Raw genomic sequence first — 27347 nt, 5'->3', positions numbered from 1 at the left:
TGACACAAGCAGTATAACGACTCGGTGACTAGACCGTGACACAAGCAGTAAAACGAATCGGTGACTAGACCGTGACACAAGCAGTAAAACGACTCGGTCACTAGACCGTGACACAAGCAGTAAAACGACTCGGTGACTAGAACGTAACACAAGCAGTATAACGACTCGGTGACTAGAACGTAACACAAGCAGTATAACGACTCGGTGACTGGACCGTGACACAAGCAGTATAACGACTCGGTGACTAGACCGTGACACAAGCAGTATAACGACTCGGTGACTGGACCGTGACACAAGCAGTATAACGACTCGGTCACTAGACCGTGACACAAGCAGTATAACGACTCGGTGCCTAGACCGGGACACAAGCAGTATAACGACTCGGTCACTAGACCGTGACACAAGCAGTATAACGACTCGGTGACTAGACCGTGACACAAGCAGTATAACGACTCGGTGACTGGACCGTGACACAAGCAGTATAACGACTCCGTGACTAGACCGTGACACAAGCAGTATAACGACTCGGTGACTAGACCGTGACACAAGCAGTATAACGACTCGGTGACTGGACCGTGACACAAGCAGTATAACGACTCGGTGACTAGACCGTGACACAAGCAGTATAACGACTCGGTCACTAGACCGTGACACAAGCAGTATAACGACTCGGTGACTGGACCGTGACACAAGCAGTATAACGACTCGGTCACTAGACCGTGACACAAGCAGTATAACGACTCGGTCAGTAGACCGTGACACAAGCAGTATAACGACTCGGTCACTAGACCGTGACACAAGCAGTATAACGATTCGGGGACTAGACCGTGACACAAGCAGTATAACGACTCGATGACTAGACCGTGACACAAGCAGTATAACGACTCGGTGACTAGACCGTGACACAAGCAGTATAACGACTCGGTGACTAGACCGTGACACAAGCAGTATAACGACTCGGTGACTAGACCGTGACACAAGCAGTATAACGACTCGGTGACTAGACCGTGACACAAGCAGTATAACGACTCCGTGACTGGACCGTGACACAAGCAGTATAACGACTCGGTGACTGGACCGTGACACAAGCAGTATGACGACTCGGTGACTAGAACGTAACACAAGCAGTATAACGACTCGGTGACTAGACCGTGACACAAGCAGTAGAGCGACTCGGTCACTAGACCGTGTCACAAGCAGTATAGCGACTCGGTCACCAGAGCGTGACACAAGCAGTATAACGACTCGGTCACTAGACCGTGACACAAGCAGTATAACGACTCGGTGACTAGACCGTGACACAAGCAGTATAACGACTCGGTGACTAGAACGTAACACAAGCAGTATAACGACTCGGTGACTAGACCGTGACACAAGCAGTAGAGCGACTCGGTCACTAGACCGTGTCACAAGCAGTATAGCGACTCGGTCACTAGACCGTGACACAAGCGGTATAACGACTCGGTCACTAGACCGTGACCCGAGCAGTATAACCACTCGGTCACTTGACCGTGACACAAGCAGTATAACGACTCGGTGACAGCAGTGTACACCCTTGTACATGTTATAACAGAGAGGAACATTACCCCTACCTCAGGGCTACACAACAGAATAGACACAATTGTTATTGTGGATGGCTGGACAAGAATCTGTACAAGTGTTGACTGTAGTTACAAATTGCTCCCCACCAAGTACACAATTACTTCCCTTGTAATGGCAAAGTGCACATTGACATCAAGGGAATAATGTACAAATTTACATACTTGTTTGTAACACAACATTACAAGATTTGCATAGAACATGAATTACAACGTATTATACTGGACTGCTAGTTTAAAGCTACATGGCAGATACAAGTAGACTTGTTATTTAATTCTTTGTATAAATACCATTCGCCGTTACACTGAAACAGGTTGCCAGTAACTTTGTTCATTTGAACGTCTGATGAGTAATGTGCAGTGCTGCAAACTGAACTACAAGGAGGACCTTTTGTACTGAGGATGGTTCAGAGGTATTTCCAAATAACGGTAGATCTGGGATCTTGAATCAAAGGTTTTATAAACACGATATAGTTTCATTTTGACCCATCAATTTTGATTTGAACCTCAGTTGTTAGTTGTAGAGATTTGGGTAAATGTCCGGCATAGAAGACTAGTTAATCGTCCACTGGAGATATATAGCTGACAACAATCTTCGGATCAACGTGAACACCCCTCTCCAAGTGACCGTAATCCTTGGTAGATGTGCCTGGTGCGTCATCGCCAGCTTCATCAACAGCTTCACCTCCTGGATAGCAATCAGCTAAAACAGGCAAATCAGTGTCACCATCTTCACCGGCAGTTTCTTTGTTCTGGGAGGGAATATGGATGTCTATATCTTCGTCTTTGATCTCCCAGTACAGCTCTATCGTCTGGTACACCGCTGAAGAGGTGTCCCTCCGTCTGGGAATATCATCAAATGCCCCTTCGCTCTCGTGTTGTCTGTTGTAACAAAGATGTCAAGAGATTCAGTCTTTACTGTTGGTTATTAACATCAATAATAGGTGGTGGCAGAAACGTTACATCTCGTTTCATGCGCTAACATACAGGCGTGAATGCATTGTGTGTGAGTGAGTGCCCGAGCTGGCTTTAACGCCGCTTTGAACAGTATTCCACTTATATCACGGCGTGTCAGCACAGGTATGGTGCTGATAAACCTAGAAACTTAATCAAGCGAACCGAGTTGCGAACCCACAATCATAGGTTTCTGTCGTGCCCAAGGGACGGCAACTCTGCACAGCGAATAGCGGCGCCTTATACGGCTGGGCCACCGTGCCCCCTAATGCTTTGTAAACGACGTCAACTCTGATGGAGTGAATATCGCCCTTTTCAATGTCAAACCAAATGTATAACTCGACAGACTGTGTAAGGAATGTGTAATTGTTTAAATGAACTAAGATATGTAAAAACGTTGTGAGAGACTTAACAGGGTGCCTGCGGTCATGACTATACTGACCTTCTTTTATATCTGCGTCTCCAGTACCAGATACAGCATGCCACCAGGATGATGGGGACAAACAACACAATCACTGTCACAGTTACTGTCAGGGTTTCACCAGTCCTTGCAGCGCCTGACAAATAAAATTGAAGCAACACATGATACTGCATGTATGTATCAGTATGCTGTCTCTGCAATATTAACTTAATTTCTTGGCATTAGCAATCCAGGATTCCAACGGCACTGATTAACGCAAAGCAGTTCAAGGCGTTAGAACATGTCTACACACATATATCCAATCGCAAACTATATAACCCTAGATTTCACAATCGTCAATTTATGTCAGGCAAATACCTTATTCCCCAAGCCAGCAATGGGTGGTTTCGTCTCACACAAATAATATTGGGCCTGAGCAAGCTACTGGCCTTGGGTGTTATGGTAATGAAACTGGTATTAAACTGATTGTTGTGTATAAATCCATTATACGTTCAGTTGGGAGAAGACAGACTGGATTGTTTTCTGGCGTTTCTGTTTCCGTCTTTCTCCCCTGTGAACGTTTCCCGTTTCTAACGCTTTCGGAGAAACTGTCAGCCATGTTGTGAGCCTATCAATATGGTTCTGTTATGTGTGTGTTTTTATATTTTTAGTTAATATATATTTCGATTTTTCCTGGTTAACCATGCGAGTATGTACACAAAATACAAACAATCTGTAAATCATAAACAGCAATGTTGTAACAAATGTCAATGTTGTAAAAGTGAAAATTCCTGTTGAAGTGTGTGTAACAGCTAGCTGCATAAACATCCGGAAAATGTGTGTTTTGCTGTAATCATTGCACATACCTTGTAAGTTAGTCACAAGTTGCAACATTTCTTATTGTTATAGCTTGTACCTACCTGTCTGCAATATGGCTGCATAAGAAATGGACAGTAAGAAAATAGAAAACTGTCAGTCAATCTCTTTTTGATCAAGTTTGAATCTACGAATGGCAATCTACCCAAACCTAAGTGTAGAATAAACATAATTCAAGACACAAGTTAAGGATTGTTTAACGTCGCTATATAAGTGCAATAACCTTGGACGCAACGTTAAACCCCATTTCACCTCCCCTCACCTAAGGATTGTTTCAATGCCTTAAGTGTATCATCTACATAAACCATTCTTATAATGAAACTGAAACGTTGCATGAATGAGCTCAACACTGCTATGTGGTATTGGTGTTACAGTTTGCCTAACTATCGATGCATCGCAAGTGTCCATTGCCCGCTGCCAATATTTCGATGCAAATGTTGTGGATCACGTAAAATATCTATCGTTGAAATCATTGACGCACTGTACTATAAATAATAGAATCCATGGACATAATATCAATTACATTATATTTACTGTGCCATCGTATTGATTCAAAATACACGTAAATATGTTTCTTACTAACATTATCTCCAGATTTACGTTTATTGCTTTCATGAAGACTGTTCATATCCAAAACATTAAACTCCATATATCATTCAATCATTGTTAGGGTCGAGACATTTGATATCCAAACGCCCATATCATTGACAATTAATTAATCTAATTTATGCTGGTGGAGACAAAGCATTTTTACAGAGGTATATAAACCATGAACCGTTTACACAATGATTTTATTCCAGCATATTGTGGAGTTTTCTTAAGTGTCGTGGAATAGTGTACAGCCTGTCCTCAAGACCATCTACAGATTAGGTAAAACTTGTAGAAAACCATCTACAGATTAGGTAAAACCTGTAGGAAACACTCTACAAATTAGGTAAAACTTGTAGAAAACCATCTACAGATTAGGTAAAACTTGTAGGAAACCATCTACAGATTAGGTAAAACTTGTAGAAAACCATCTACAGATTAGGTAAAACTTGTAGAAAACCATCTACAGATTAGGTAAAACTTGTAGAAAATCATCTACAAATTAGGTAAAACCTGTAGAAAACCATCTACAAATTAGGTAAAACTTGTAGAAAACCATCTACAGATTAGGTAAAACTTGTAGAAAACCATCTACAGATTAGGTAAAACTTGTAGAAAACCATCTACAGATTAGGTAAAACTTGTAGAAAACCATTTACAGATTAGGTAAAACCTGTAGAAAACCATCTACAAATTAGGTAAAACCTGTAGAAAACCATCCATCATTTTCCAAACTATCTGGTTTGCTTCCTGGTTGCAGACATCAATGGGAGAAACATATGTATGCAATCTACTTCCTTCACACTTACTTGTGTTGAAAGATCCTGCAAGGTCCTCTGGTAGTGTATAGTTGCTTGTACAGTTGACAGTTTGCTGACATCCGTCAGTTGAACACGACGTACAAGTCAGGTTACAGTATTCCCCATGGTGGCCGCTGGAGCAGCCATGCAGGCACAGACCGCTGTTGGTGTGGCACGCTTGATGGAGACAATTCTCAGAACATGACTCACAGCTAGAGCCCCACCGACCAACAACACATCCTTCTACACAATCTCCAACACCATCACAACGTTGATGTGCACAGCGAGGGCTACACTGGGAGGAGCACTGTGGACCATACCAACCATCTAAACAACCATAAACACATTCACCACTCTGGTTGTGACACTCAGGTCTACAGTCGGCCGACAGATTGACATCATCCGCCTGACACTCGTCAACTGTATAGATGGAGTAAGGAGGTCGACAACCTTCGCTGCAAATCTCGGTACAGAAATTCCCATAGAACCCAGGAACACAGCCAATGGTACACCCATCCTCGCATGAACCTAAACAGTTCACGCACGAGTGTTCACAGTTAGGACCAAAATGTGGTGGACGACATTCCTCACATATTCCTGTCTTTCTGTTGCAAACTTTGCATTCGTCAGAACAGGTCTTACACTCTAACCCGTAGAAAGACTCTTTACATCCTTCATAACAGGTTCGGCCAATGTGGCAGTAGTTCCCGTCACACCCACCTGGACATGGTGTACAGGTGACAATGTGGCGGCCACACGGTCGGATGCAGTTGTAGCCCTGGTATCCTGGCTCGCAGCCTTCAGTGCACCTACCAATACCTCTGCTGGCAATGAGCTGACAGGTGTTATTCCTACAGTTACTGCTGCACACGGATCTGCATGTCTGGCCGAAGTATCCTTTGTGGCACTGTGTGAGGCAGTTGGCGGTGTTGTCATCACAGTCAGAACACTGCTGGTTGTCCCTACATCGAGCACCTGTCAGAACAATTGAAACAGTTTGCCATAAATACTTCCATCAAAGTCTATATTGCTTCCGTTAAATATGTCTGTCACAAAAAAAACAAATCATCTAAAATCAGGTAACTCATTTCACTGGTTCCTACTGGTGCCACGGTCCCTTCGTTATCAAAACAAAGACTGGCATGTCTGCCTGGCAGCACGACCACCATCTGTTCTTAAAGGTGTCGGCCTCGCCGACGCTCCCATGTATCATATATTATCATTATTATTATGTACAGATTAAAAATAAAACATGCAGCAAAGAGGGTTTGAGTGACCCTGGCACAGTCAGGCTGGTTAGGCTCATCATCAGCTCAGGGCCCTTGCCCCCTCTACACGCAGCCCAGACAGCGAATGGAACTTCTCCCAGGAAGCGTCGTCTTGTCAAATCCACCGAATGTACGCTGCAGACTTCTGCATTACCCAGATTATCATGAGGGCTGTATTCCTGGTAGAAAACACGGGTACTCTCCCAATGTCAATCACCAGATTGGGAGGTACCAAACCTAAGGCACCAAGAACCATCGGGAGTCGGACAACTTGGTACTTGGGATGCACGCGTGACCTTTCGAACGCGAGGTCCGCATATTTGCCATTATATATGACAAATCTAATTATCTGGTCATTATAAGCTTTATGATCCGTGACTCTACTTATATGAACCAACTGAATAGATTAACTTATATTGTAGAAGAATTCTTGAAAGGTCTTCCAAGAAATAGACAACACTCCAGGAAACTGAAAGTTTGGCATGGGATTTTGCTCAGACTAGTACAAACTGTAATATCTTTTACGAAAAACATTTTAGATTTTCATTTTTTTCAATCGTTACGGCCACCGTGATCTAGTGGATGTAACGTCTGCCCAGGCAGAGGAATGTCGGTGCCGGGACATTCAAAAATGACCTTAAAAGATAATATTTGTTCTTACCCTGCCTGATTCCGGGGTAGAATAGGTCTTCAGCAACCCATGCTTGCCGTAAAAGGCGACTAACGGGATCGGGTGGTCAGGCTCGCTGACTTGGTTGATACATGTCATCGATCCCAACTGCGTGGATCGATGCTCATGATATCAATCACTGGATTGTCTGGTCCAGACTCGATTATTCACAGACCTCCGTCATATAGCTGGTGCGGCGTTAAGCAACAAACCAACCAATCTTACCCTGCCTAAAGACAGAAACTGCCCCGACCCATCTCTTGATTGTCGTGTTTGTTTACAGGCCGCTCCCGCGTGGCAGCAGTACTGGTGTGCGACATCAGGCAACAAACACTTAGTTTTATGTAGATTATGTGAGTGGCGGGTGCTATCAGTCATGTTTACCCTTTTAGCGATTACCTGGTGTCATCACTGATTTTCAGTGATCCTTTCCTACCATGTTCACCGCAATGTTGCCTTACGCGCCAGATGGACCCTGTCGGAGGATAATCGAGGCTGGATAAAAACTGCCGTTTTACATATAGAGAATCTCACCCGAGTGTCTTTTGATATCAAATATATCAACACGAGTTGATAAAAGTGGAAACATTCCGAGGCTTGCCGATCGCTTGATCTAATCCATCGATATCACCTGTGGAAGCCAGGATGCTAAGTATACTTATACAATAACAATGGGGTCGACCTAGTATACCTTTTGCCGACATTTTTGTAGCACATAATGGAGATCATTTCGTATTCAATATTACTTAAACAGTTTGATCCAGAACAGTTCTCTTGAGTGTCTGTCAAACTGTCAACTGTCAAACACAAAGGTTGCCTCAACATTTCTGCGAATTTCGGAAAAACATATACTTTTGTCAACAGCACAAATCTCTTCAGTTTTGTAAAAGGTGGTGTCTTACCCGGTGAGTGTGCAGCTTGACAGAGCAGCAGTAAGAGCTTCACAAACTTCATAGTTGGTCTGGAAAAGAATAAGACGGATTGGTAAATAACAATGAGAACGTCCACGTGACATTATACATGCCACATCTGAGAATTCCCTACATGAACGATACACAGGTGCAGTTGATTTCAATGTTGACCAGCGTGATTTAAGAACATGATAATTTTTTGGTACAATCTAATTTCTTGTAACAACTCAAGTGGGGCATTACAGCACCCCCACGACTTAAACCAAAGTCGGCCCACATGCATTCCGTAAAGTTTCAATAATGATACAAAGTATACTCGTATTGCATAAAATAATCATTATTGAAACTAAACCAAAATAAAACGGAATCATGTTCAAATATCCTGAATGATGATAACTAGAACATGTGGTAATCGTTCGTCCATCCGTGTGTTGTCATGCTTGCTTGTTTGTTTGTTGTTTAACGCCGCACTCAGCAATATTTCAGCTGTGTGACGGCCGTCTGCAAATAATGGAGTCTGGATCATACAACCAGTGATCGACATCATAAACATCGATCTACGACACCTTCACGTGGATGAACTATTCTGTGAGTTAGTAAGTTAGTGAGTATGGTTTTACGCCGCTTTTAGCAATATTCCAGCAATATCGAGGCGGGGGACACCAGAAATGGGCTTCACACATTCTACCCATGTTGGGAATCGAACCCGGGTCTTCGGCCTGACGAGCGAACGCTTTAACCACTAGGCTACCCGACCGCCCCCGAACTATTCTGTGACAATTAACTGATTGTTCACATGGAAAAAAACTATTTAATGAAATGATTCTTTACAGACTGATGGTAATGTAATCACTGGTCCAGCAATGGCTGTTGTCGGTCCCTGAGTTATATGTCCGCCATTGTGGTGAGGACAGACAAATATTACAATCCATAGTTGAATAGCGAGTGCATGTAGCAATGTTGATTTGAAAGCAAACTTATAGATATTATATATGTTTTATTGTCGGTGCACTGTGTGTTAAACGATGTTATTGTTCGAGCAATTGTTTAAAGAATTAGAACACCCGTGAAAGGAAGTCATACAATTTGTCAACACATTACAATGATCGAGGGCTTCTGTAACTGCGACGAGGTTTTGAAACAGTTAAACGGAGATTCGAAGTGATCGAAGCAACGAGCCCCGCATAGAAAACAGTTGCCCGCATTAAAATAGTTTCAACATAGTCCTAGGGGAGGCGATATTGTCTAACAAACTCGTTCATTGTTTGTGTAAGTACCCGCGAGTGTTTCTCTCTGCTTGATATAGATGTTGTCAAGTCAGAAAGGCAACAATGTCACTCTTTGTGTTTAATGTTTTCACTATTATCCGACAACGCAGATTCCATTGGCCGAAAATGGCAAGATAGTGTTGCAAAAATACTATGAATGGATCACCGTAAATCAGTGATGATACCAGGTGTTCGCGAAGAGGGAAAACATATCCTGCCGGTAGCCGCACCACTCACTAGTATCTGGTGAATCTACTTCATGTGATTGCTGCTCTTTACAGACATAATACTTATATTGGAGATCGTCCTCACTCTGAAAATCACGTACATGGCGCGAATCAGATTACTGGTTTCATTATAAGCACACGTCTTCAACAATCGCTTTCTGTTTCCTGCACAATGCCACGAATGACAAACAATGAATATGAGGTTCAAGGCGTCTAAGTAGAGTAGTTAATTGTGTCGGAAAATGTAAATATTCTTCAAAACAGAAGACCATTAATCCCCAGTATCCAGACACCAAAGTTGTCTATGACTGCCGACCTGGGCGACAGAAGACGACAAACACGTCACGACCAACTCGCTTGGCTCACATCCAATATCACTGTTGATCTGTTAAGGAGTGAGTGAGTGAGTTTGATTTTACGCCGCTTTTAGCAATATTCCAGCAATTTCACGGCGGGGGACACCAGAAATGGGCTTCACACATTGTACCCATGTCGGGAATGGAACCCGGGTCTTCGGCGTGATCTGTCAAGGACCCGTGTTATGCCATGTTACATGTGGATTCCCAAGAGCTTTGCAAATTTATAGGAACAGACGTTAGTGTTTGTGAGGTTGGACAATATCATATTGAGTAAAACACACCCACGTACCTGTGAATGGAATGTCAGCGAAGAAAGAGAAGTCCACAAATATTCATATTCAGTGGGATGCTGTAAATATACGCCTCTTATCATTTCTTTCCATAAATATCGGGATACGGGAAATATTTGTCATCCGGCCAATCTTGTTTCTATTTCTATTTCCATACCAAACTAATAAAGATGACGGAAGGTGGCAGAACCACAAACCTTATTGTCTCCCAAGGGCACAGAGCACGAGGGGAGACAACTCTATAAGTAGGATTTGACCGATCCTTTCCCTCAACATGTCAGCAGTGTTCTGATTGTATAATATCGTTCAAGTTAGTTCCGTTTTTGACGCCCGATATTTTGACATGTTTCAAGAGGCGCCTGTGATAACTGTTGTCATTTACTGATAATAAATATCAACAAACATTGTCTGAAGTTTCAGTTGATCTTTTCATGAACATTTTTCTCGGGTGTTTTTACCCCGAAAAACTCATGAAACCATTGCGCACATATGGATAAGGCATGATGGGTGTCAATCAGAATGTCCGTATAGCTACGTATACAAACAGATAAGTATAACTGATATTAAGATTGAACTGAAACATCAAGGGGTACAATAATTGGACATGACGATTTCAGACGCAATATTCTAGTTACATAAAGGCTCATAGCTTACTCTGTGTTTAATCATGTGTATATGAAAGCTTCTTTCTATTTTGCTTTCCTTGTTTGTTTGACTTTCTTTTGGCGCAAAGGCAACATTTCACCTGTATGACGTCCGCCTGTAATTAATCGAGTCTGGACCAGACAAACCAGTGATTGATATTATGAACAACGATCCACATGTCGGGGTACGATGGATCCCAATAGAACGAGTTTTGCATTAGATAGTAAATGTCACACAAACGAGAAAACGCCAAGTTTTGTATTCTTTATTTGTCATGTGCTCAGCCACAAACAAGCCTCCCTCACAAAATCACACTATGACTGAACTGTACCGACTTAAATCTTAATTAATGATTCCCTGAATTGAGAAATATTAAATGGAATTTAGGAAGTTTTGCAGACATTAGCAGATATAATACCGTCTTCTGAGACACAACCGCATTCAAATTTAAAATAAAACTTGATCCCGATTTATTAAGCAAAACACATGTCTGGGAAACATCAATAAATACAATTGTTAAGGGCGACTTGCGATGAAAAGATGAAAGATGAAAAGAAATATTAAAAAATCGATTTATTCGTTGTTATTATTAGATAGGGTGTCTAAACATTTCTTCAACATTGTATTTCCCGATTTTATAAATCCCCCAAATGTTCAATATTTGTAATTTGGGGTAATGAGTATTCGTAGAATAAAGTGAACCACAATTGGTTCTGGAAATGCATGATTCAAATCGGCAGAAATCAGCTGTCCTTTTTCCCTGTGTCATGTGAGACCTGTCTGTGTTCTACTCGGATGCACACATGTATAACAATGACGTGTATGTTGTTGTACATCGTTGTATTGCACTGTTGTATTGCACTGTTGTATACACCATGTCTAGAATGTCCGATACAGCATCATACTCAAGTCGCCCACGTGACCGGCTCATAACAGAAGACTGCACAGTGAATTATGGCCGTGGTGTTTCGCTATCATGGCTGCTGTTTGCCCAGCATTGTTCTTTGTGCTGATGTTCACCTTGTCCTGCGAGAGGACATACTTCACTATCTGTACATCCCCGCCCTTACAAGCATGGTGGAGGATGTTATTGCCGTCATTGTCCACGAGTGACACATCAGCGCCTTTTAAAACAAGTAAGTCAAACATTTCTTTATACCCGATGTAGGCTGCCGTCATGACGGGAGTCTTTCCCTTCTGGCCTCTGCTGTTGATGTCTGGAACGTCCTGTGACAGGAGATACCTCACCGTGCTCTCATGGCCTCCACCACACGCCAAGTGAAGGATGTTGTCGCCATTATCATCAACGAGGGACAGGTCGCCTCCACGACTCACAAGTAACTTCACTATGTGTGTATGTCCTCGGTACACTGCCGCCATCACGGATGTCCTCCCGCACTGGCCGCGCTTGTTGATGTCCTCGGGGCTCTCAGATAACATCTGTTTAACCAGGCTTAGATCTCCCTTATGACAAGCACTACTCAGCCTGGTGTCCATACTGCATTGTTCTCCTGGTGACGAAACATGGTTATTTTAATTAAATTTTTAATATGAAATAAAATTTCGATCGTATGACGAGTACCTGAACTCTCCCACAGTTTACAAGTCTTTGCATGTTTCTACAAGATAATACACGAACATGGCTTACGTTCAGCAGAAAATACTTGGGAATGAATGTCAACTTATTGTTACTAATTTCAAACTTCATCACAATAATAACTGGTGCATTTGTGATAAAAATCAGTTCCGATACAAATCCCTCTCTTGACGTGTACCATAAGTTCCCGTGTGCCCGTGAACAATTGACTTGGTGTTGCATGTGTTTGTGACGGGCACCGCGGTGAGACAGGATGGGCGCACCTGTTCGCGGACACCAGGTCCTGGCATCATCACAATTTGTTAGCGATTCATAAAATATAACCGGCGATGTCCTTTCCATTATCATAAGAGATCGATTTTACACTTCCGTACATCATGAGCGTGAATGTGTTAATCTCCATCAAATAGTGATGACACCAGGTCTTCACGAAAAGGTGAGCACGATCATGTCATTGGTCGTTTTATTTGTCGACAAAGACATTTACTGTCAGTATTCAAATATTATTTTAGTACTGGACTACGTTGAAAAAGGTATCTTAATCTGATACAATGACTATCATATTTGATAAAACATAATGTAGTTGTAATACATTTAACTCTGATCCATATACCTTCGGAGGGGTTCTCTTCGTTTTTAAGTTCGCAATTTGATGATATACTTTTAATGGTGTAAAGGAATAGTATTGCAGCTATCAATTTACACCTCTCTCCTTTTAATGACCAGAGGAGATCCTTTATATGAGAATGACAGCGAGCTAGTCATGTAATCCAATGTAGGAGTTCATTATAGAAAGTGCTTACTTCAGCAAAACTGTCTGGTTTATGTAGATGTGTCTAAACTTACCTGGAAGTAAAGTCTCTCCGTCAGGGACGGGTCCATCTGTGAATGAGACGTTAAAGGTATCTGCATGAATTTACATCATATATAAATTATTTTGTCTACAGTACTAAACTCTAATGACCTAAATACTGGCCAATTTGGCTAACAATAAAGGTGAGTCTTTGTCACAAGTTGGAGGAAAGCCTTGTGTGATGCAGGCTGAGACGTTTACCCACGAAACCCGCCAATTATGTCACGTCTCAGACATGCAACTAGATAATTGATGGAGTCCATGCTGCAAAGCTATTTCTAAATATCATCCATACAATACTGTGGTTGTCGCCATGCTTCCCTGACATGGTAAATAATTGTAAGCCCTGATACATTTGATTGATACGATTGATAGTTATTAACATATTTTGGACGATGGCCATAATAAGATGATTTCCGCGACATTGCTGATGTAGTTAAATTCACTGTAGGCGACACAGCTGAGCTTACCTTCTTTCTAATGTGAAAAATGTCCTCGCATTGTAATGCTGTGTGCATACCACTGTAATTTCTTACCCGGTCACCAGTTGCTGAGGACCAATACCTACTGCTATAACTTTTCAATACGACGGCTGTATATTTTCAAAGTGACGTTTGAGCACTCACCAGCCGAACTGCAAAATGACAGAAAACACACATAAGTAGTTGATGGCATTTAAACAAACAATCAAAAGATAATTGATCCTTTTCAAGCATAGTAAATGTACATATATTAATTACTTGCATTTGCAATAGTTAACCATGATAAGAATAATAAAGAAGTTGTTATCAACATTAAATCTCCATGTGATGTTTACAACCAACTTCTGAATGCCTATAGAGACTCTGAGCTCGATGACTGCTTCCTGATGCGTAATGCCATTCACTCAACCCTCTGTATGTATTTACCACTGAACACATCATTCATGAACATGTACTCGTTGACGGTGATGAAATGTTCACCGTGTTCTGGTTTTACCTTGTTTGTCCTCTTCTTGCTTTTCTGTGTCTGTAAGAAGAAAGAAAATAATCTTTGGAAGTCCATTTACTTCAAAAGATCTAGCTACATATTGACATACATGAAGGACATATCCATGAAAGGAATGGTATTTGGAACATAATTGATTTAAATCGACCTGAATGTTTTCTTGATTATCCATCGAAACAGATTCCATTGGGAACAAACGGCAAACTAGCGGTAGCACGTACATTGTGTATGAATGGGGCACTAACAATCAGTGATGACACCCGGTGCCCACGACAAGGTTCCCGCCCCGCCGGTAGCACGTACATTGTGTATGAATGGGGCACTAACAATCAGTGATGACACCCGGTGCCCACGACAAGGTTCCCGCCCCGCCGGTAGCACGTACATTGTGTATGAATGGGGCACTAACAATCAGTGATGACACCCGGTGCCCACGACAAGGTTCCTGCCCCGCCGGTAGCACGTACATTGTGTATGAATGGGGCACTAACAATCAGTGATGACGCCCGGTGCCCACGACAAGGTTCCCGCCCCGCCGGTAGCACGTACATTGTGTATGAATGGGGCACTAACAATCAGTGATGACACCCGGTGCCCACGACAAGGTTCCCGCCCCGCCGGTAGCACGTGCATTGTGTATGAATGGGGCACTAACAATCAGTGATGACACCAGGTGCCCACGACAAGGTTCCTGCCCCGCCGGTAGCACGTACATTGTGTATGAATGGGGCACTAACAATCAGTGATGACACCCGGTGCCCACGACAAGGTTCCCGCCCCGCCGGTAGCACGTGCATTGTGTATGAATGGGGCACTAACAATCAGTGATGACACCCGGTGCCCACGACAAGGTTCCCGCCCCGCCGGTAGCACGTACATTGTGTATGAATGGGGCACTAACATTAAAGTGATGACACCCGGTGCCCACGATAAGGTTCCCGCCCCGCCGGTAGCACGTACATTGTGTATGAAGGGGGCACTAACAATCAGTGATGACACCAGGTGCCCACGACAAGGTTCCCGCCCCGCCGGTAGCACGTACATTGTGTATGAATGGGGCACTAACATTAAAGTGATGACACCCGGTGCCCACGATAAGGTTCCCGCCCCGCCGGTAGCACGTACATTGTGTATGAAGGGGGCACTAACAATCAGTGATGACACCCGGTGCCCACGACAAGGTTCCCGCCCCGCCGGTAGCACGTACATTGTGTATGAATGGGGCACTAACAATCAGTGATGACACCCGGTGCCCACGACAAGGTTCCCGCCCCGCCGGTAGCACGTACATTGTGTATGAATGGGGCACTAACAATCAGTGATGACACCCGGTGCCCACGACAAGGTTCCCGCCCCGCCGGTAGCACGTACATTGTGTATGAATGGGGCACTAACAATCAGTGATGACACCCGGTGCCCACGACAAGGTTCCCGCCCTGCCGGTAGCACGTACATTGTGTATGAATGGGGCACTAACAATCAGTGATGACACCCGGTGCCCACGACAAGGTTCCCGCCCCGCCGGTAGCACGTACATTGTGTATGAATGGGGCACTAACAATCAGTGATGACACCCGGTGCCCACGACAAGGTTCCCGCCCCGCCGGTAGCACGTACATTGTGTATGAATGGGGCACTAACAATCAGTGATGACACCCGGTGCCCACGACAAGGTTCCCGCCCCGCCGGTAGCACGTACATTGTGTATGAAGGGGGCACTAACAATCAGTGATGACACCCGGTGCCCACGACAAGGTTCCCGCCCCGCCGGTAGCACGTACATTGTGTATGAAGGGGGCACTAACAATCAGTGATGACACCCGGTGCCCACGACAAGGTTCCCGCCCCGCCGGTAGCACGTACATTGTGTATGAAGGGGGCACTAACAATCAGTGATGACACCAGGTGCCCACGACAAGGTTCCTGCCCCGCCGGTAGCACGTACATTGTGTATGAATGGGGCACTAACAATCAGTGATGACACCCGGTGCCCACGATAAGGTTCCCGCCCCGCCGGTAGCACGTACATTGTGTATGAATGGGGCACTAACAATCAGTGATGACACCCGGTGCCCACGACAAGGTTCCCGCCCCGCCGGTAGCACGTGCATTGTGTATGAATGGGGCACTAACAATCAGTGATGACACCAGGTGCCCACGACAAGGTTCCTGCCCCGCCGGTTCCATGCGCCACTCACACAATTTGTATAAAAATGTAAGAGTTTGTGTGTTGCCTGACGCCGCCCCCAAACAAACCAGACAACCACGTGATGGACCAGAGAATCCAGTATTCGCCTTTCATATTCGTTGACAAGCAAAGTCGGTAGATAAGGGAATTAAGCTGCTTGGTTTGCGTATGTCCCGCAACTTTCCGTGTCTCATCAAGTGTAGAATCAACGATACGCGGAAGTGTGTTATACCTCGCTTCCGGTCCCGTTGTCTTGCTTTCTGCTGTTGTTATCATAGGTGTGTTGGCTATGTCACCTCTCTGCACTTGCACTATACCTACACTCTCCTGATGGTGTGTTGGCTGATATGTCACCTCTCTGCACTTGCACTATACCTACACTGTCCTGATGGTGTGTTGGCGGATATGTCACCTCTCTGCACTTGCACTATACCTACACTGTCCTGATGGTGTGTTGGCTGATATGTCACCTCTCTGCACTTGCACTATACCTACATTGTCCTGATGGTGTGTTGGCTGATATGTCACCTCTCTGCACTTGCACTTTTCCCTTCCTGTCCTGATGGTGTGTTGGCTGATATGTCACCTCTCTGCACTTGCACTATACCTACACTGTCCTGATGGTGTGTTGGCTGATATGTCACCTCTCTGCACTTGCACTATACCTACACTGTCCTGATGGTGTGTTGGCTGATATGTCACCTCTCTGCACTTGCACTATACCTACACTGTCCTGATGGTGTGTTGGCTGATATGTCACCTCTCTGCACTTGCACTTTTCCCTTCCTGTCCTGATGGTGTGTTGGCTGATATGTCACCTCTCTGCACTTGCACTATACCTACACTGTCCTGATTGTGTGTTGGCTATGTCACCTCTCTGCACTTGCACTATACCTACACTGTGCTGATGGTGTGTTGGCTGATATGTCACCTCCCTGCACTTGCACCATACCTACACTGTCCTGATGGTGTGTTGGCTGATATGTCACCTCTCTGCACTTGCACTATACCTACACTGTCCTGATGGTGGGTTGGCTGATATGTCACCTCTCTGCACTTGCACTATACCTACACTGTCCTGATGGTGTGTTGGCTGATATGTCACCTCTCTGCACTTGCACTATACCTACACTGTCCTGATGGTGTGTTGGCTGATATGTCACCTCTCTGCACTTGCACTATACCTACACTGTCCTGATGGTGTGTTGGCTGATATGTCACCTCTCTGCACTTGCACTATACCTACACTCTCCTGATGGTGTGTTGGCTGATATGTCACCTCTCTGCACTTGCACTATACCTACACTGTCCTGATGGTGTGTTGGCTATGTCACCTCTCTGCACTTGCACTATACCTACACTCTCCTGATGGTGTGTTGGCTGATATGTCACCTCTCTGCACTTGCACTATACCTACACTGTCCTGATGGTGTGTTGGCTGATATGTCACCTCTCTGCACTTGCACTATACCTACACTGTCCTGATGGTGTGTTGGCTATGTCACCTCTCTGCACTTGCACTATACCTACACTGTCCTGATGGTGTGTTGGCTGATATGTCACCTTTCTGCACTTACACTACACCTACACTGTCCTGATGGTGTGTTGGCTGATATGCCACCTCTCTGCACTTGCACCATACCTACACTGTCCTGATGGTGTGTTGGCTATGTCACCTCTCTGCACTTGCACTATACCTACACTGTCCTGATGGTGTGTTGGCTATGTCACCTCTCTGCACTTGCACTATACCTACTCTGTCCTGATGGTGTGTTGGCTGATATGTCACCTCTCTGCACTTGCACTATACCTACACTGTCCTGATGGTGTGTTGGCTGATATGTCACCTATCTGCACTTGCACTATACCTACACTGTCCTGATGGTGTGTTGGCTATGTCACCTCTCTGCACTTGCACTTTTCCCTTCCTGTCCTGATGGTGTGTTGGCTGATATGTCACCTCTCTGCACTTGCACTATACCTACACTGTCCTGATTGTGTGTTGGCTATGTCACCTCCCTACAGTTGCACTATACCTACACTGTGCTGACGGTGTGTTGGCTGATATGTCACCTCCCTGCACTTGCACCATACCTACACTGTCCTGATGGTGTGTTGGCTGATATGTCACCTCTCTGCACTTGCACTATACCTACTCTGTCCTGATGGTGTGTTGGCTGATATGTCACCTCTCTGCACTTGCACTATACCTACACTGTCCTGATGGTGTGTTGGCTGATATGTCACCTCTCTGCACTTGCACTATACCTACACTCTCCTGATGGTGTGTTGGCTGATATGTCACCTCTCTGCACTTGCACTATACCTACACTGTCCTGATGGTGTGTTGGCTGATATGTCACCTCTCTGCACTTGCACTATACCTACACTGTCCTGATGGTGTGTTGGCTATGTCACCTCTCTGCACTTGCACTATACCTACACTCTCCTGATGGTGTGTTGGCTGATATGTCACCTCTCTGCACTTGCACTATACCTACACTGTCCTGATGGTGTGTTGGCTGATATGTCACCTCTCTGCACTTGCACTATACCTACACTGTCCTGATGGTGTGTTGGCTATCTCACCTCTCTGCACTTGCACTATACCTACACTGTCCTGATTGTGTGTTGGCTGATATGTCACCTTTCTGCACTTACACTACACCTACACTGTCCTGATGGTGTGTTGGCTGATATGCCACCTCTCTGCACTTGCACCATACCTACACTGTCCTGATGGTGTGTTGGCTATGTCACCTCTCTGCACTTGCACTATACCTACACTGTCCTGATGGTGTGTTGGCTATGTCACCTCCCTGCACTTGCACTATACCTACTCTGTCCTGATGGTGTGTTGGCTATGTCACCTCTCTGCACTTGCACTATACCTACTCTGTCCTGATGGTGTGTTGGCTATGTCACCCCTCTGCACTTGCACTATACCTACACTGTCCTGATGGTGTGTTGGCTGATATGTCACCTATCTGCACTTGCACTATACCTACACTGTCCTGATGGTGTGTTGGCTATGTCACCTCTCTGCACTTGCACTTTTCCCTTCCTGTCCTGATGGTGTGTTGGCTGATATGTCACCTCTCTGCACTTGCACTATACCTACACTGTCCTGATTGTGTGTTGGCTATGTCACCTCCCTACACTTGCACTATACCTACACTGTGCTGATGGTGTGTTGGCTGATATGTCACCTCCCTGCACTTGCACCATACCTACACTGTCCTGATGGTGTGTTGGCTGATATGTCACCTCTCTGCACTTGCACTATACCTACTCTGTCCTGATGGTGTGTTGGCTGATATGTCACCTCTCTGCACTTGCACTTTTCCCTTCCTGTCCTGATGGTGTGTTGGCTGATATGTCACCTCTCTGCACTTGCACTATACCTACACTGTCCTGATTGTGTGTTGGCTATGTCACCTCCCTACACTTGCACTATACCTACACTGTGCTGATGGTGTGTTGGCTGATATGTCACCTCCCTGCACTTGCACCATACCTACACTGTCCTGATGGTGTGTTGGCTGATATGTCACCTCTCTGCACTTGCACTATACCTACACTGTCCTGATGGAGTGTTGGCTGATATGTCACCTCTCTGCACTTGCACTATACCTACACTGTCCTGATGGAGTGTTGGCTGATATGTCACCTCTCTGCACTTGCACTATACCTACACTCTCCTGATGGTGTGTTGGCTGATATGTCACCTCTCTGCACTTGCACTATACCTACACTGTCCTGATGGTGTGTTGGCTGATATGTCACCTATCTGCACTTGCACTATACCTACACTGTCCTGATGGTGTGTTGGCTATGTCACCTCTCTGCACTTGCACTATACCTACTCTGTCCTGATGGTGTGTTGGCTATGTCACCCCTCTGCACTTGCACTATACCTACACTGTCCTGATGGTGTGTTGGCTGATATGTCACCTATCTGCACTTGCACTATACCTACACTGTCCTGATGGTGTGTTGGCTATGTCACCTCTCTGCACTTGCACTTTTCCCTTCCTGTCCTGATGGTGTGTTGGCTGATATGTCACCTCTCTGCACTTGCACTATACCTACACTGTCCTGATTGTGTGTTGGCTATGTCACCTCCCTACACTTGCACTATACCTACACTGTGCTGATGGTGTGTTGGCTGATATGTCACCTCCCTGCACTTGCACTATACCTACACTGTCCTGATGGTGTGTTGGCTGATATGTCACCTCTCTGCACTTGCACTATACCTACACTGTCCTGATGGTGTGTTGGCTGATATGTCACCTCTCTGCACTTGCACTATACCTACATTGTCCTGATGGTGTGTTGGCTGATATGTCACCTCTCTGCACTTGCACTATACCTACACTGTCCTGATGGTGTGTTGGCTGATATGTCACCTCTCTGCACTTGCACTATACCTACACTGTCCTGATGGTGTGTTGGCTATGTCACCTCTCTGCACTTGCACTATACCTACACTGTCCTGATGGTGTGTTGGCTGATATGTCACCTCTCTGCACTTGCACTATACCTACACTGTCCTGATGGTGTGTTGGCTGATATGTCACCTCTCTGCACTTGCACTATACCTACACTGTCCTGATGGTGTGTTGGCTGATATGTCACCTCTCTGCACTTGCACTATACCTACACTGTCCTGATGGTGTGTTGGCTGATATGTCACCTCTCTGCACTTGCACTTTTCCCTTCCTGTCCTGATGGTGTGTTGTCTGATATGTCACCTCTCTGCACTTGCACTATACCTACACTGTCCTGATTGTGTGTTGGCGGATATGTCACCTCTCTGCACTTGCACTATACCTACACTGTCCTGATGGTGTGTTGGCTGATATGTCACCTCTCTGCACTTGCACTATACCTACACTGTCTTGATGGTGTGTTGGCTGATATGTCACCTCTCTGCACTTGCACTATACCTACACTGTCCTGATGGTGTGTTGGCTGATATGTCACCTCTCTGCACTTGCACTATACCTACATTGTCCTGATGGTGTGTTGGCTGATATGTCACCTCTCTGCACTTGCACTATACCTACACTGTCCTGATGGTGTGTTGGCTGATATGTCACCTCTCTGCACTTGCACTATACCTACACTGTCCTGATGGTGTGTTGGCTATGTCACCTCTCTGCACTTGCACTATACCTACACTGTCCTGATGGTGTGTTGGCTGATATGTCACCTATCTGCACTTGCACTATACCTACACTGTCCTGATGGTGTGTTGGCTGATATGTCACCTCTCTGCACTTGCACTATACCTACACTGTCCTGATGGTGTGTTGGCTGATATGTCACCTCTCTGCACTTGCACTATACCTACACTGTCCTGATGGTGTGTTGGCTGATATGTCACCTCTCTGCACTTGCACTATACCTACACTGTCCTGATGGTGTGTTGGCTGATATGTCACCTCTCTGCACTTGCACTTTTCCCTTCCTGTCCTGATGGTGTGTTGGCTGATATGTCACCTCTCTGCACTTGCACTATACCTACACTGTCCTGATTGTGTGTTGGCGGATATGTCACCTCTCTGCACTTGCACTATACCTACACTGTCCTGATGGTGTGTTGGCTGATATGTCACCTCTCTGCACTTGCACTATACCTACACTGTCCTGATGGTGTGTTGGCTGATATGTCACCTCTCTGCACTTGCACTATACCTACACTGTCCTGATGGTGTGTTGGCTGATATGTCACCTCTCTGCACTTGCACTATACCTACACTGTCCTGATGGTGTGTTGGCTGATATGTCACCTCTCTGCACTTGCACTATACCTACACTGTCCTTGTGGTGCCATGTCCAAATATTTAAGTAAAATGTTCTTGCAAATGGTGATGTGAATTAAAATCAAATATATATGATGTGTAAACTTTACAACCATAAACACGTTTCTGAATGCCACGCCTCCAACAAAACCACGAATTAGTAACATCGATTTGGAAACTGTTTTTGTTTTAATATTTTAGTAAATATGCCTCTTCCCGTTACTTTTCCATTAATGGAAAATATAAACACACCTTCTCCTGCCTGGCACGGGGTACAAGTTAAAGACATACATCCAGGATGTATCACCAGGTTTGTAGTGAAACTGTGGGTGTATTGGGTGATTCATCTCGATATGTTTGTAGTTTAAGTGTGTGTGTTATTGCCCCAAAACATTCATATTTGGATAGTTGAGCCGAAATCGTACCTTCTGTAGACAATCACTGTGACGATGACGCCGATTATCAGAAAGATTGTGACGAACACAGGGACAAGTATCGCAACCATTGGTGTTGGTGCAGTCTGTTCTGATCTTCTCCACTCAGCCGTCTTATTTACAGACCTCCCGTTGTCATTACCTTTCTGATCATTTTCTGTAATAAAAGACTCTCTTATGTCCAGTCACCAAACACAACTACATACACATCCTAATGTTTGTCCGACTACTGCTCTGGGAATTGTGATTGAAGGACGAAGCTAATTTTAATGCAGTCGGTAACATTCCAACCATTTCGTAGTCGACAATGGACCAACCAGTGATTGAAAGTATGATGAAATATGATCCACACTATCGGGCCAATGCCAAACAATCAGTCAAGTAACCACGCCAGACAACCCACTGTATATATTCGACCTTAAGCCATGTAAGCCATATTACTTTGTTGGATTGTGACCAATGGTCTTGGAAAACATCAGTGCAAGCGGCAATTATACAGTGGCATACGACCAGTGTGGCCCTTGAACAGAGGTCAAACAGGACATGTTCTCTCAGGATGGCGCAGGGAGAGCGTACGGTTTGATTTTTTGATCGACACTGAAGGTAATGGCTGGCTCTTTCTCTCTGTGCACTGATTCAGTCCTGTGTTGTATCTTATTAAATCTAAAGTGAACATATGTTCTTATTAAAGTAGCAAGACAAATACGACTTTAAACCTCGGAAGACCCACCCCACCCCACCCCACCCACACACACCCACACACCCCCTTACCCTCGCCCACGTCCCCCACACCCTACCCCACCGACCCCACACACCCACACACCCACCCTACACAGCCTGACCCCAACACACCCAAACCCAACCAAACACACCCCACCCAGACCCTTCCACACACCAGCCCAACCCCACCCCACACAACCCCCAGACACTCACACAAACATCCACACACCACACACACCCCACACCCAGCAATCCACACACCCCACACCAAGCACTCCACGCACCCCACCCCCAGCACTCGACACACCCCACCATCACCACTCCACATCCCCCACACCCACCACTCCACACACCCCACCCTCACCACTCCACACACCCCAGCACACCACACACCACACCCCCAGCACTCTACACACCCCACCCTTAGCACTCCACACACCCCACACCCAGCACACCACACCACCTCCTCCGAATGTGACTGATCCCTTAGACGTATATATTTCCAAACTGGAATCTTGATGTTGGAAGTGTCCTTACCTTAATTAGTAAGATACCTAATGCACCTTCTCTGTTACCGGCATTTCATTCTCCACAGGAAGTGAACATTGTTCAGTTTATGAAAAAATCTACTTCGATTACCATTTTGGAAGAGAGGACATACACATGGAGTCGGTGATGGACGACAAGCATGTCAAACTTAGTCAATGTAATGTCACGGATTTTGTATCCGATTCTCTTCCCATAACAATATACATACCTTGGTGTATTTCACAGAAATCCCCCGTATTGTGTCCTGTACAGCCCTGGGTGCACTGGCCGGTCTGGTGATTGCAGATGTGTCCCCGGCAGTTCCTGCTGCAGGGGAGTTGGCACTGAGCACCAAACCGTCCAGCCACGCATCCCTCAGAGCATCTACCACTGTGTCTGTCACAGTGCACATCCTGGCCGGAATGGGGGAAACAGGAACGGCTGCAGTTCAGTTGACAGTGTTCTCCATATTTGCCCACTGGACACTCCTGGCCCAGTACGCCCAATACGCCCACTCCTGAAAAAGGAGCAAGAAGTTAATTTTCCCACAATACTTGGCGGTCTACTTGTCAAAATATACCTTGTTATATCTTCTTGTAGGCGCCATTTCTAGATCCAGAAACCTTTAGTCGAAAATAAAACGCTTATAAAACCTAAACTGTTTTAAGAAAGCACGATGCGTGTGCTTTGTCATGGCGGATTAATGCTAAGTGACTTTTGGGACACTCCCCAAACATCCCAACAACAATTATTTTACCAGCACAGCAGAGTAATCATTGCATGTTGGTCAATGAAGTTAAAACAGCTCAGCACTCACCAAATAAAGAGGTCAGCAGACCGTGTCGCAACATGTCTTGTTCTGTGCTTTGCCCCTGGGTGAGAGAGAAGAAACACAAGGAATATTTCACGTGTTGACTAATTAATAAGTGTTCATAAAGGGAAAGTATTGTCTTAACATGTGACCTCTATGTGAATTAAGGACACGTGTTTACTATTTTCATTCATTGTGTGTCGTACATGTACACGTGGCTGTCACAGCAACCAGCGGCCTTGGGGTCGGGACTTGACTTGACCGGGGATGACTTTGGCGGGTGGAGTGGGGTGTCGGGGAGAGATGTGTTCATCTACAAATCAACATTGCGAGTGTTTAATTGATTACATTGGGTAAACAGTCTTTGGGCAAGGCGTCTGCGATATCTAAAGGATGGGCGGTGAGGAAGCCTCGTAGTTCATTCGAAGGCCCAGGTTTGATTGGTACAACTTGTGTAGCCGTTTTGCGCTGTACTCCCGCCGTGATATCGCTAAAAGCAGTGTTAAACCACACTCACTCATTCTTACGTGGATGCTATACATGTTTAATAAATTTACTTGAGTGCTCTCAATCATTGTAGCTTCCACGTTAACTACACTTGACTTGAGCGAGTAAAAACACATAGGACATGACTAGGCAATACATGTTCTTGTACTTATCTGCAATAACATGATGTGACACATTGAGTACAGAAAGCTGATTGGAAATGAGGAAACTGACCTTTTTCAAGCGATTCAGTGTTAAATCTTACTCTCAAGCACGCGCACAAAAAATCTCTTGTTGTTTTACTGGGTTGTTTTTAAAGAAACTTGATACGCATCAGCCTAAAATAGATATTGTCTAAAAAAAGCGTAATTTGTGTGAGGGCGCACACTATTTATCATAAGAAACATCGATCACTTACAGCTGTGATAGGAGTAAGGCTAGGTAACCTGGAATTGGTCGGTCAGTGTAATAGTACAGGACTGGTTCCCATCTCTCTGCAGAATATATTGTCATGGAATTACTTAGTATGTCTATGTTCTGTACATGTTTTCAGTAAGTAAAGTTCTACGGTCACACATGTTGCGTTAAGGTTCCACGTGTTCTACCAACCCTCACATATGTATCCTTTGTCGTAACGTTACTAAAACAAACACACTGGGATTGTGTGGATGGCATGCAAAATTACAACAATTGCCCTGATATTGTGTGGAGGATGACATGATTCCCATGTTAGGTCTACAGCAATTGGTGGTCCAGAATGGTCAGTTATACAACTACTGCAGCAACCCTAGCACCCACGTCCCTTGGATACGACCAGAACGGACAGTTGCCAGATGGTCCACGTCAAGCAACAACGGAGGGTCGATGTGACTGGTCCGATATCCCGGTTGATGAACATCTTTTTTATTATCGCTGTGCCCCTCAAACATTACATTTTTCTAATCCTGTTATTGTCATTTCAAAGGGGGAACCTGCCCAGTATGAATACTCCCTGCGTACAGTTCGGGACATCACTTCGGGCGTTCCTCACACATCCAGCTGACAGGAGTGATACAACGTAACTGAAAGACTGTCAAAGCCGGTAAAGCACAGTGACTCACCCACTCACTCAAATGTTGAATGACGCAACGTAACAAACGATATCTCAAATCCACCGACACTACGGCCAAATGACCTACATAAAGGATTGTCAACAAATACACTGTCTGTTCGCAATCCGACGTTCATTTCCTCATGCCTTGTCACATGCCTACCTTCAGAGACAGCGAGTTTCATGACGACTATTCCGTTGTTCGGCCCCAGCACGTAACATGTACATCATGTAACGGGTATCGCTATCTGCTGATCATATCAACACACACACACGCCCTAATTCTATTCAGTGATCCTAGAAATAGACCTGACATTAGCTTCAAGCTGGTGTTTAATGACCTGAATGATGACACTATCAGTATGTAGAATATGAAAGATCGAACTGCATGTTAGAACCTACCAATGAGCTTGTTGTCTTTGCCCGCGAATGTCTCGGCAATGTTGATGGTAAATACACATCACATCCCTCTTTCGTTATCGTGGGACAAGGGAGACAACTGAGATGTGTCTGTGGTCCTGGGAGGTGCAATACAGGAATACATGAAGCGTGAGTTCGGGTGGAGCGTGCGTTTGTTTATTCACCATATGCCTTGTGTTTACACATCAATGAATATCATGCACAGTATTGACGGATGGTTATTCTCAAACATTTCAAAAGGAAACATGTGTTATCTGTAAGGACAGAAGACACTTCTCCCGAAGCACCTGTTAACAACTGAAAATGTAATGATTGATTCATTAAGCACGCCAGATGAGTAACAAGCAGTAATTAATATCGCTGCAGAAGTATTGTGACAACGTGATTTTACATGACAGCACCACCCGATTTACAAAGATGACTTCAAGATGTGACCCTGCAGACTTGTCTCTAAGAGTTCCCTGTTACGTATAATTATATACATGTGCTCTGATTTACAAAGATGACGTCAAGGTGTGACCCTGCAGTCTTGTCTCTTACAGTTTCCTGTTAGGTATAATTATATACAT

General features: G+C 44.9%; 2 protein-coding genes and 1 long non-coding RNA gene across 3 annotated transcripts; all 3 read right to left on the bottom strand.

Moving 5' to 3' along the window:
• Positions 1-2155: 2155 nt before the first annotated feature.
• On the bottom strand, positions 2156-10294 carry LOC124128486 (multiple epidermal growth factor-like domains protein 10). The gene is made up of 5 exons (XM_048390463.1): positions 10209-10294; positions 8057-8115; positions 5226-6191; positions 2995-3109; positions 2156-2480 (listed from the first exon to the last, which is right to left on the bottom strand). Exons 2-5 carry the CDS (start codon positions 8106-8108, stop codon positions 2156-2158), a joined length of 1458 nt encoding a protein of 485 aa, XP_048246420.1. The 5' UTR covers positions 8109-8115; positions 10209-10294.
• An 811-nt stretch (positions 10295-11105) lies between these two features.
• On the bottom strand, positions 11106-26843 carry LOC124128483 (palmitoyltransferase AKR1-like). The gene is made up of 8 exons (XM_048390908.1): positions 26761-26843; positions 24789-24843; positions 24201-24488; positions 22715-22880; positions 14283-14312; positions 13931-13938; positions 13298-13333; positions 11106-12365 (listed from the first exon to the last, which is right to left on the bottom strand). Exons 2-8 carry the CDS (start codon positions 24820-24822, stop codon positions 11782-11784), a joined length of 1146 nt encoding a protein of 381 aa, XP_048246865.1. The 5' UTR covers positions 24823-24843; positions 26761-26843; the 3' UTR covers positions 11106-11781.
• On the bottom strand, positions 20584-22674 carry LOC125377447. The gene is made up of 3 exons (XR_007219644.1): positions 22278-22674; positions 21527-21929; positions 20584-21178 (listed from the first exon to the last, which is right to left on the bottom strand). It is a non-coding gene; the product is annotated as an uncharacterized LOC125377447 (long non-coding RNA).
• Positions 26844-27347: the final 504 nt, after the last annotated feature.

This window comes from Haliotis rufescens, unplaced genomic scaffold (genome assembly GCF_023055435.1).
Source record: "Haliotis rufescens isolate VD_foot unplaced genomic scaffold, xgHalRufe1.0.p SCAF_9, whole genome shotgun sequence".
Taxonomy (NCBI): Eukaryota; Metazoa; Mollusca; class Gastropoda; order Lepetellida; family Haliotidae; genus Haliotis; species Haliotis rufescens.
Note: the sequence above shows the minus strand (reverse complement) of the source record. Positions and strands in the feature narration are given on the sequence as shown.

Coding starts and splice junctions, on each gene's coding strand:
- LOC124128486 (XM_048390463.1), bottom strand. CDS start 8,108: ATGAAGTTTGTGAAGCTCTTACTGCTGCTCTGTCAAGCTGCACACTCA. Junction 6,192..8,056: donor TCAAGCTGCACACTCACCGG/GTAAGACACCAC, acceptor TTGTTCTGACAG/GTGCTCGATGTAGGGACAAC. Junction 2,481..2,994: donor AGACGCAGATATAAAAGAAG/GTCAGTATAGTC, acceptor TTGTTACAACAG/ACAACACGAGAGCGAAGGGG.
- LOC124128483 (XM_048390908.1), bottom strand. CDS start 24,822: ATGTTGCGACACGGTCTGCTGACCTCTTTATTTG. Junction 22,881..24,200: donor TTTCTGTGAAATACACCAAG/GTATGTATATTG, acceptor CTTTTATTACAG/AAAATGATCAGAAAGGTAAT. Junction 14,313..22,714: donor ACAGTGATTGTCTACAGAAG/GTACGATTTCGG, acceptor TTCTTCTTACAG/ACACAGAAAAGCAAGAAGAG.